Source organism: Salarias fasciatus, chromosome 1 (genome assembly GCF_902148845.1).
Source record: "Salarias fasciatus chromosome 1, fSalaFa1.1, whole genome shotgun sequence".
In the NCBI taxonomy this organism is placed as follows: domain Eukaryota; kingdom Metazoa; phylum Chordata; class Actinopteri; order Blenniiformes; family Blenniidae; genus Salarias; species Salarias fasciatus.
In genome coordinates, this window is record NC_043745.1 from 12,543,252 (window position 1) to 12,555,243 (window position 11,992).

At 43.4% G+C, this 11,992-nt stretch overlaps 1 protein-coding gene across 1 annotated transcript; it reads right to left on the reverse strand.

Moving 5' to 3' along the window:
• Nucleotides 1–6,362: 6,362 nt before the first annotated feature.
• Nucleotides 6,363–8,751, reverse strand: irx3a (iroquois homeobox 3a). The gene is made up of 2 exons (XM_030096556.1): nt 8,241–8,751; nt 6,363–7,661 (listed from the first exon to the last, which is right to left on the reverse strand). Exons 1-2 carry the CDS (start codon nt 8,457–8,459, stop codon nt 6,600–6,602), a joined length of 1,281 nt encoding a protein of 426 aa, XP_029952416.1. The 5' UTR covers nt 8,460–8,751; the 3' UTR covers nt 6,363–6,599.
• Nucleotides 8,752–11,992: the final 3,241 nt, after the last annotated feature.

Here is an 11,992-nt window from a genome sequence, read left to right on the forward strand (position 1 = left end):
TAATGTATGAAGTCTGTACAAATATTGGAAACGTCCAAAATATGTCCTCTCATTAACAGTGATGAGTGAAAGCCGGAGTATTGGCATTTGTCAGATACGCTCGGAGTGTAAAGGCACTGTTGTACAAGGCCTCTGCTGTGTCGGGCGATGTCGAGACATCACTCTCCTGCGATCCTCTCAAAAGCTGCGGAAAATGTGTCTTATTAGTTCACGCCGAGTGGCGAAATTCTGTGCTACACCGCTGACTAATGTACAAAGCTGAGAAAGCACAGCGCTGATGGTTTGCTGGGCCTCTGTTAGTGACGTGTGAGTGGAGAAGGTGAGGAGGGGGAGGAGGGAAGCCGGGGGGGGGGTGGGGGGGGGGGGGGGGGGGGGGGGGGGGGGGGGGGGGGGGCATCACGGTGGTAAAACTGTGCAGCTGTTGGAAGTAGCTATAAGGGCCCGGCATTTTTTTTTTCTTTCTTTTCCTAAATAAACCCACCCCTCTGCTCATCTCCTCGGGAAATGCAGCCAGACTGAAGGTAATGAGAATTGCAAATTTGTTTTTCGATATTTCAGTTACAAAAAAAAAAAAAAAATACTCCTTCGATACTGTTTTACATTGATTTTAAAAGCGCGACTGTAATATGGCTTGAGACAGAAAAGAAAAAAAGTTAGGACTATACACACACTGCGGCTGGAACGTGCTTTATAGAGCAGAGGGCATGAAAACCCTTGCTGCCTTTGCTTTGTCCTGAGGAAGAACTGAAAGGAGGCTATGCTCGGCTTCAAAGCTGCATTTCCATAATTGCCCTGTAACTCGGGCCTGTATGAGGGATCTGAAAGGGGCTGAGAAAAGCACAATCTTTCAGCTGGGTGAACGGCAAAAGCCCCAACGCCTCTCCCTCTGGCCTGTCGCCCTGTCGCCCCCTTCCCCACTTGTTGCCTTTCGGATCCAGTAAAAGAATTCCTCTCTCTAACCTCCATCAACAAAAGGCATGAAATCAGTGCCCTCCCTCTCTCCCACTTCGGCCCCAGAGAATGTCACTCCTTCTGGGCCTTTTGTCCTCTTCGCTCAATCCAGGGAAACACAACAACCCCTCTCTGCCCCGGCTCCCTGGCTATTCTTTAACATGTTGCCGGTGCACTTTCACTTACATTCTCAATAATGGATGTGCCATAAAACATGCAGGAGACACAGAAGTTGCATATCACTGGACAGGAAGGGGTGAATTTGAGCTGTCCACTTTTCTCTCCTTTCAGCTCCGGAGTGCTGGAACAAGTTACGGCGGAGCGTCGCGGCCTGTCCGGCCGCCGTGCGGCGGGACGCGGGACACGTGTTTTCAGGAGAAGATCTCAGCTCCTCCTGCGGTCAGCTGACACACCAAAGCTGGTGCCACAAAACAAAACAAAAAAAAAACCCAACAAATAAACAAACAAAAAAAAACCCAGCAGCCCTCTGTGTTGACCCTGGCCGGCGCGGGGTGGGGGGGCGCGGTCGACAGTGGCTCATAAAAGGATTAGTCCATTGCACAAAGACAGTGGGCCGCTTCGCAGCCTGACTAGGTCCACAAAAGAGGTGACATTTGTCTGTCTCGCTGGCAGGAGGAGGAGTGGCGCAGCGGTCCGGGCTGCGGGGCGCAGGAGGTGGAGGAGGAAGAGGTGGCGCTGGTGGAGCCGGGGCTACAATGACATGAGGGGTGGATGAAAACACAAGGCTGACCCTCTTTATTTGCAGCGGCCTCTTCTTTGACGGGGCACCTACGGGCCCCCTCCAATGGGCCGCTGCACTGTTTATTTACTCCACGGTTTCCCCCCATTAGCACTCGGCCCTCTGATGGCTCCATCGGCCGGGCCTCTCACAGCCGCCCGGTGCCGCCGTCCACCTTCCCCCAGATCAATGAACGCTTCGGGAGACAGATTAGATTTCCTTTTAATGATTCCATCTTTCTCCGATTTTTTCCCCCCCGTTCTAAATGGCTGTTTAACAGTGCATTACTTTCTCCACCCTTGTAGCCCGTGTGCCGTTCTGACGCAGGCTGAAAAGGGAAGCAACAGTGAGCAGCGCGCGGGACAACATCTGCAATGTGATTACTCGGGAAATGAAGTACAATTTATTTTTCACTGTGTCAAATGTATCCGTGTCTCCCACACTGCAGAACTATCAATTAATTAGTAAATAATTACGAGACAGAGAGTGTAATTGAGAATCTATTGCTTTACAATGTGGGAAATTTGAATGTGAAGTGAAGTCAGTTTTATTTATACAACCCGGTATCACAAGGTCAGCAAACACTCTTGAAACAACAAGATTTCACTTTTCCTTTTTCTCCTGGCTTTTGCTTTCCTTACTGTCTTCAGCCGAGGAGATTAAACTGTGCTTTTTAGGCAGGCAGGCGCCGCACATTGTGTGACAGGCTGAGCGTTTAACACAGCGTGGACCTCAGAAGTAAGAAGAGGAGTCAGTGTTGATTATTGCTCATTAGCCCAGAGAACATCCACTTAACGTGCAGGGAGACGAGTGACACACCATGCCCCACTGGAAATGGTCCCTGTGTAGCTGCGAACAAAATGCTAGCTAATGCATTCCATTTGCTCTTTGTAACTGGGAGCAGGTTGGACACGTATGGCGACATAAGCGGGCATGATTACTTTGTTTCTGCCAGAGCATTTTAATCCCTAATTTCATGCACTGATCAGAGGAGAGGCCCTGAGCTGGAGACATGATCACTGGCCCTTCAGTAGCATTTCAAATGAATCCTCCTGATCAAGAGGGGACTTGTTCTGGGCCCCCGAGGAGCAAACATCCTGTGAACTGTGAGGAAATGAGCATCCTTATTTATGATAAGGCCCTCTGTTGCTCACATGCAGCGAGCTGCCCTCACAGCCCACCATTTAGCTATGTGTGTTTTTATTTATTTATCTGAGCTCACAATAAATCTCTCTCACATTAATTTATGGCACAATTCATGCCAAGCGGGATCAGATTTGTTTTTACTCAAAATAATTTATAATGACATTTATTGTAAAGGTTTTGTTTTTGCAAGGAAACCTGGGCTCTCTAAATGGACATATATATATATATATATATATATATATATATATATATATATATATATATATATATATATATATATATATATATATATATATATATATATATATATATATATATAAAGTAAAAGTGGAAAAGTGGACAAGCATCTCCAAAAAATAGTAAAAAAAAAAAAAAAAAAAAAAAGGAGGCGGATGTTAGATCAATCAGCTGGCTGACTTATGAATATGCATTAGATGGGGTTTTCAGGGAAGGTAATTGATTAGACAGGAAGGCAACATAGTGAGAGCAGCTTTCAAAAGGCTCCAGAGTCTCTCCTCTCGGCTGAGCTGGGGTTTGTTTAAAGCACATCCGAAACCTTGAGAGGGAATCAAGGCTTTTCATCCTCCTCTGCGTCCCTGAATGGTGGACATTAAAAGATATTGTCCTCATTGACCATCAGAGTCTGTTGTCGAGGAATGTCAGAGATCAGTGTGTGTGTGTGGATGTCTGTGCGTGTGTGTATGCGTGCGCGCCTGTAAAATAATAATAGAATCGCAAATTTTTATCTTTTGTTACCTAAAACAGCATAATGATTATAATAATAGTACAATTTAAAAAATCCTGACAAAAACAATTAACAATTTTTTTCTGTTTTGTTGCATCTTTGCAGGAAAATTTTGTCTCAGTAAAAAAAAAAAACTTTCACATTTTAAACATTAGCATTACTTTACATTTAAAACAATCTGGTAACATATGACAATGTTAAGTGGAATTCCGACGGAAAACTGAATTGTTTTTTTTTTATTCAGTGTTTTATTTGCGATTTGTCTTCTGTTAAATATAGATTTTTTTTTACCAGCTTTGGACCTAAAAACAGGAGACAGACTTGACGCGCTTTCAGCCACATTTAGAAAGTCCTGCAAAGCATTGTGGCGATTTTTTTTTTTTTTAATACAGTTTTAAGATTTGTTTTTGATCTGGAAATAAAAAGTAAAATTAATTTTGCTTATTATAATCTACTCGCTCTGCTTTAATGTTTCTTTTCGTGGGTATTTGGATCACCATCTGCTTATGAGCTTCACTGAAAATGTCTGTAAATTCAGTATTTTTAGACTTTTCTCTAACAAAAATTAATATTTTACGCTTTCAAAATAATACGTCCACTACTCTTTCGGAGTCACTGACAACAAACGCTGCAGACTTTTGACAGATGTTTCGTTTGAACCTGATAAAATACCAACACAGGCTTTCAGCCACAAAAGACGCAAAATCATCCAGTGACAGATTCAAAAGAGCAAAATGTGGCAATCGATCTGTTCTTTTTTTTTTTTTATGACGGACTGATCCCACGCGCTACTTTAAAAAAAAAAAACTCAAACAGTACGAGTGTGTAGTGTGTACGTGTATGTGTGTGTGTGTGTGAGTGTGTGAGAATCAGAGCACGGCCGTCCGCTCGTGACTGTAGAGGGAGCTCCAACACTAAGTTTACATAAACTTCCTCTGATAAGAGCTCACACATGCAAATGATCACATCACGGGCAAACAAAATAAATGATGTTATTATTAGTTATCCAGCCACGATATATTACAATTATAGCAGGGAGAAGCATTAGTTTAGGGGAAGTATGATATATGTGAAGCGCAAAAGCATTACAAATTGGGCATGATGAGATCTGGGAGTTTGCAACTGCAAAGCTAAAATCCATCTTCAGGCTCAACTGAACCAAACACCAAACGATGCTTTAACGCACATTCATTATCCAAAGTCTCTTTAATATTATCATTACTGTGATTATTTTAGGGTGTAATTTCAGAGGGATATTGATGGAGAAATGATTCGTTTTAATGCGACCGCTGCGCCTCTATAGGGATAATCCCACAACATTAATATCCAAATGCATGCTGCAATGCTGGATAATTAGCCCTAAAGTCCTTCCATGAAAAAACAAAAAAAAAAAACCCTCTTCTATATTTACTTATCACAGCCACGGAGGATGGAGTGTGCCTGCCCCGGGCTGTCCACTAACACACATGCAAAAAGCAGCCAAAGCAGCGCACTTCAAGCTGCAGTGCGCAATAACAGCCACCATCAAAAGCAGCTGTCAAAACAGCAAGGCTAAAAACCCCACATGTGCACACAGATATAGAGATTTTCTCTTTTTTTTTTAAAGTTGCAGCAGTTCATTTATTAGCCAAAATATAGACTTTCTTGTACAATTTGGTTCACAAGTATGTACATATTCTTAACTTTATATACAAAACATTTTAACATCAAATCCTCACAGAACTTACAAAAAGAAAGAAAGGAAAAAAACTCACAGACTACAGGTTCATACATTATTACATTAGCAGTTTTACACAGGACATGCTTACAATGTAAGTATACAGAGATGTATTATTCTTATTTTACATTCCATATTCAAATTAAAATTAAAGGAATTGAAAAAAAAATGAAGGATGGGTGAGGAGGGGTTGTGGTGAGAGGAGAGCCGAGAGAACCACCGCTGCTTCAGTTGGTTCTGAGGCCTGAAATACACAGGGGAGGAGGGGGAATTATCTCTAAAAAAAAAAAAAAAAAAAAATAGAGCGGGAGAAATAAAACACTAATAATAGCTTCGTGAAGAGCTAAAAACACAAAGTGATATAAAAGTGACAATTGCCTTTCAAAAAAAAAAAAAAAAAAGAAAGAAAGAAAGAAACACCGAGCCTGAAGTGAATTTGCATTGAGCTCATTTGCATGACCAAACAAGTAAGTATAACGCAGGCCTTGACGAAGGAACACGAGCGCACACGGAGGGATGAAGAACAAAAAAAATCACGAGAATCAAAGCTAATTTGAGTAAATATGGCATTGAGGAAAGAAAATGTGATATGGCATCAAAATGAAAATTCCCAAATGTCATTAACTGACAGCCTCGCTCCTATCTTTGAACTAGAAAGCTGTTTTTAATAACTTTTTTTTCCCTCCTCCGCATTCAAGGCACTAGATCTCTCTGAAACCGTGGCAAAGAAAATTAAAACGCTTTAATTGAACTTCCTATTACTGGAGCCCATCCTGGGTTTCTGCAGCCCTAACCCTTTATTTTACTGTTGAAACAAAGCAAATCTAATTTATTTATTTTATATGTAAACCATTAAATGCATGCACATGGACCTGATCATATCAACTGAATGCAACAACAGCAAAATGTATGAAGAGAGGGAAGAGAAAACAATTAACAACAGTTTCCAGCCAATTCTGTATTTGAGGTTTTTTTTTTTTTTTTAAGTTTTTTTCACCCTTTAAATGCTTCTGATTTTTTTCATAATCTTTTTGAACAATTTTCAAAGCACGCACGCACACACACACACACACACACACACACACACACACACACACACACACACACACACACACACACACACACACACACACACACACAGTAACACTGTTTATCTGTGTGGCCTAGGCGGAGAAATAAATCCATGGACAGGCAAGAAACGCAAAAGGGAAGAAAAAAAAAAGAGGGAGTAAAAAACATGAAGAGGGGGATGAGGGTCAGGTGAGAGTGTCTCTGCTGTTCAGGTGAGTCTACATGCGGTCTCAGTGTCGGGGACATGTACCTGTGACTGGAGTCTCTGAACTATGACTCTTGTCCTCCGTTTGCCTGCTGCTGTAGAGGGCCAGGCCGGTGGCCGTGGCCTGGTTCGCCAGTCCCAGGTAGTGGTTCGAGTTCAGTAAAGCCAGCTGGTGCGCAGAAAAGGCTCTGTTCGTCCAGTTCTGGATTTTCCCAACGGGACACGAGGAGATGAGTCTGTGGGGGGTGATGATGGTCTGCGCGGCGGGCCCCGCGGAGCCGCCCCCGTTCATTTGCGGGGACTTGCGCGGGTTGTCGGGGGCCGTGGCTGTCTCTGCCAAAGACCAGATCTTTGGCTTCTGGGCTGGGGCAGGGTTGTTTTCTGAGGGCGGCGAGCTCACGGAGCCCGGGTTGAGTTTGAGCTGCTCCCCGTTTGGCTGGGACGCCTTGATGTCCAGAGGAGAGTGGTGATGGAGGTGGTGGTGGTGGTGGAAGTGCTCGCCTCCCCTCTGCACGTCTTTGCCCTCTTTCCCCACAGCCTTCAGAAACCTCTGGTCGGGCCCTTGTAAATCCTCAAAGCCGTCAGAAATCTCTGAGTCACTCCTCCCGTCGAGTTTAATATCTGAATGCAGGTCGTCCTGGTCGTCCAAGTCGTCCTTGTTCTCAATATTCTCCGTGTCTATGTTCTCTAAGTCGATCTCCTCGTCGTCTTCCCTCTTGTCCCCCTCCTCCCCCTCGTGATCACTGGTGTAAACATTCCCCTCTTCGTCGGTGCGGTTCCTCGGGGCCCAGGTCATCTTGTTCTCCTTCTTTAGCCTCCTCCTGGCGTTGGCGAACCAGGTGGACACCTGGGTGAGGGTCATCTTGGTGATGATGGCCAGCATGATCTTCTCCCCCTTGGTGGGGTAGGGGTTCTTGCGGTGCTCGCTGAGCCAGGCCTTCAGGGTGCTGGTGCTCTCCCTGGTGGCGTTTTTGGGTCTGGACGGGTCACCGAACTGATACTGGCCATATGGGTAAAAAGCAGGGTGGTGGTGGGCGAACCCTGGGTGCTGGACACCGGGACTGTCTTTCAGTTCATACTGAGCTCCCTACAGAGACAAAGAGTCAGAGCGTCAGAGGAATTAAAAAATAAATTATGGCAATTATAACAAAATTACTTTCTTTGTGTTTCTTCTAAGTAAAATATATAATAATGTCTTTTACTGAGAGGTGCGGATAAATAAAACACAACAGAGTGCTAAGAAAAAAGTGTAAACAAAGCAAAGATTGCTGTATTTCTGTTTGAAATAATTGATCAACTAGTCGAGGTCTGCTATTTGTAATAAAAAACAGTCAAAGGAAAAAGTCTTCACTCTTAACTTTTCATTTTAATTCTTTAACCTGTAAGCCTTACGCAGCATTATCTAATTAGATAAAAATCATTGTTTCTGGAAACAATGCCCTCAGAATAAACCACAGCGCCTTAATGCGTCACTTTTTAACCACTTTTAACGACATTTCACTGAAGCTTGCAGAACTTCCCCGGAGACGCTGCTAAAGTTTGACTCAAAATGCGCCAATAAAGTTCTCCTCCACACACACACTCACACACACACACACACACGTGCTTTTTCTTCTCCCTTTTCTAAAAAAGTTACAGATCAGAAAAAGAGCGCAGCGAGACTCACCAACTGATTGAAAATGGATATGTCGTTGGAGTAGGGGAGAAACGCTCCGTAGCCCTGCGCCGCCGCGGCGAAAGGAGATCCATACATAGTGGAGAGGACGTTGGAAAGTGCGCCGGACGGACTCAGCTCCGTCCCGGCGCGGGCATTGCTGGCGATCCCCTGCCGCTCCGACGGGTATATCGGCCGGATGTACTGATATCCCAGCTGGGGGAAAGACATGGTGGCAGGAAAGGGGGGAAAAGTCTTCTGCAGTCACACAAAGCAAGGGGAATTGCCTCGATATCCACTTTTACAGTGTGAGCATGTGAGCAACAAAAGGTGCGAGCAAGGGAAGTCTATATTTCCTCGGGAACAGCCAGTGTAAACGATCCGGTTGCGCCCCTTATTTCTTCCTCTTCTTCTCCTTTCCACCCTCACTTCCCTATTGATCTGGATGGACTAAGGTCAGGTCCTTACAGATTGCTTTAGATTATTGGGACTCCCTTGCTCAGATTGACATTTCTAGTCGTTTAGAAGCCCCTCCTATTTCTCAAATCTCACCCCTCTCATACAAACCACACACCAAACAGCGCTCTCTCTCTCGCTCCCTCCCCTCCCTCTCCTCCTTTCCTCCTCCCCCTCTCTCTCTCTCCCTCCCTCTCTCTCTCTCTCTCTCTGGATAAGTGTACTGACGTCGGGAGCTCTTATTTGAATGGGGTTTCAAATCTCATTTAATGGCTCGCCAATCTATTCCTTTTATTTGTTCGCATACCACATTTTTGGTGTTAATTCCCACATTTTAGTAGGGGCGGCATTTTCTTTAGTTAAATCTACACTTTCCTTTAAAAAAACACAACTCCAAGAGAAAGTTTTCAGACTCTCACCTACAGGAATGCATCGGATGAAAAAAGTAAAACCCAGAGTAATAAAACGAAATCTTAATCATTTCGAAATGTAGAAAATGAAGTTTACGCACGACTTGGAGAATTTACGCAGGATTATACTTTAAATATTGAACCGATCAAACACTTAATAATAATGACAAATACTGATGATATTTGGGATTAAAAGTGCGTGCGTAACCAGCGTGAACCTAACAGCCGGATCTCAGGTAATGCGCACCTTTCTGCTGTTGTTTGTCACTTGGTCGCCGGGAGCGAGCTGCTCTCCTCCTCCGGACAGACGGAGTCGAGTCATTCTTTAATTTGAGACAACAAACGAACATGCAGCCACCTGACATCAAAGAGGAGGCTGCTGATGGGCCACATTACGCTGCTAATGAAGACTGGGTGTAAAGCAAAACCGGCGATAAGTAGCCTAATAAACATTTTCAGTCGACTGGGATGAAAAGATGTTTATTCTGGGAAAACGACACGCTCACATCTGAATATTCAAAAGGGGGACAGAAGAAATAAAACTAAAGAAAACACAATAATAATAATAATAATAATAATAATAATAATAATAATAATAATAATAATAATAATAATAATAATAATAATAAAACAGATTGTCCTAAAAAAATCAAAGTCAACAAATAATTGAGTGATGGTTTTAATGCAACACTTTTAATCTCCTGATAAACAAAACAGACTGCATCTTAAATAAATTATTTTGATAAATCTGATACAACCTGATGTTTCTTGTTAATGCTGCGGATTAGAAGAAAACACGAGAGGCAAAATTGAAATTCCACGAATCAATATAAAAGTGTGTAGGGGACAACCATAATCGCATTTCCAGCGGACTCTGTACCAGCATCTGGTTTGTTAATCGTTTGCAAAACAACTGCAGAAGTTGAATTATTATTTCACGCACTTCATCTGAACGTGGCAGAAGTCTTATGGCGCATTATTGACAGCAGGCTGAAATCGTATCAATCTCAGAGTAGTTTTTTTTTTTTTTTTTTTTTTTTTGATAATGCGATCCGGGTTTCCAAGAACTCTGAACTTGTATAAACCTTTAATCTTCTTTGGAAGCAGATAGTTATCATTGTCTGGGAGGGATAATAGTAGCTATAATTTCTCATATGGAGCTACCCATAAGGATACGCCTTGTTTCTGTAAAACTCTGTCCTGAATCTGTGTGTGTGTGTGTGTGCGTGTGTGTGTGTGTGTGTTCCTCACCGACATCCACCCCAACCCCGGATTATGGGGTTATTAATTACAGCGGCTTGCTGGTGCCATCCGACCGGAATGGTAATCACTACATAGCAGTCAATAGCGCACTTCACACACAGACACGCGTGCGCGTGCACGCACACAAACACACGCGAGGGGCTAGACAGTGAAGAGTACTTAAAGATAAGTGACATTTAGATTCACTGTAGTGGTGCGATGGGGAAAATAACTGCAAGTTAAAGAGGAGGAGGAAAAAAATGAGAGAGAGAGAGAGAGAGAGAGAGAGAGAGAGAGAGAGAGAGAGAGAGAGAGAGAGAGAGAGAGAGAGAGAGAGAGAGAGAGAGAGGGAGGGAGGGAGGGAGGGAGGGAGGGAGTAGACGTGGCCTGGCAGTGGCAGCCAAACATCAGAAGTGTGAGAATCAGTCCGGGTGCAGCGAGGTGTTTGCCCGCTGAGGAGCGCCCCGAGTCCGGATGGACACGTGTCTCATCCCCGGCCCGGCAGGACCACGTAGCCCGGACACACACACACACACACACACACACACACACACACACACACACACACACACACACACACACACACACCGAGTGTCCACCCGCGCGCGCGCGCCAAGAGGACTTGTGTTGATTTATTGCCTCCAATCAAACACACCACGCACTAACTTAACACTTTCACACCGACCCGGGAAACCAACGTGGCTATAAAAGCATTAAGAAGGCTCTTTCTATCGCTCGTACACACACACACACACACACACACACACACACACACACACACACACACACACACACACACACACACACACACACACACACACACTTTTATTATTATTATTATTATTATTATTATTATTATTATTATTATTATTATTATTATTATTATTATTTATCTTTCAGCCGCAGTAAGAAAAAAAAAAGGAAAAAAGTCCGTCTTAACTTGAGGGCTGTTTTGTTGGGAGCTCTTGACGGTAATTATGCAGATGACACAATTTCACATCCTCATAAGCAAACATGCACGGCCTATCGCTCAACAGTGGCTCCTTACGCAATACACAGGGCACCAGCGACATGTCGCAAATGATGAACCCAGCCTCTGCAAAACAGGGGAGATCAAAGGCTTCAAACGGAGGCACTTCAAATTACGCATTTGGATCTTTTCCACATCGAGCCGGTGACAGAAAGCAAAACCACACATCTCTTATCACACGGGGAATCAATTGGAAGTGGAGCTCTTGTTGATCAGTGATGGTTAATTACAACGAGCAATGAGGAACAGGGAAGAAAACGCAATTAATGACCCCTGAATGATTGTGGTGGGTTTTTTTTCTTTTCTTTTTTTTTTTTCCAACAGAGAGATTTGAGATTGACAAACTGGCTTTAATAGTTCTCCACTTGTCAAAATGAAGCACAGTTTTGCGTCCTCACTTTACGCACAGCGCGTAAAAGGCACCATATGATAAAGTGCAGTGGATAGATTTATGGCTTTTTCAATATGATCAACAAAAGCTACTGGTCAGCTGAAACCACAAATATAAACTAGAGTTTATTTGACATATGTCAGCATGATAAAAAAAAATAAGTGACAAAATATGGAGGGGAAAAAGTCTGAGAGTAATTCATATAAAAGTGACAACTGGCATTATCCTATCTTAT

Excerpts from the sequence above, each read along its gene's own strand:
- irx3a (XM_030096556.1), bottom strand. The coding sequence starts at position 8,459 with ATGTCTTTCCCCCAGCTGGGATATCAGTACATCCGGCCGATATACCCG. Across the intron at positions 7,662-8,240 it reads TATCCATTTTCAATCAGTTG|GGAGCTCAGTATGAACTGAA; the intron begins GTGAGTCTCGCT and ends TTGTCTCTGTAG.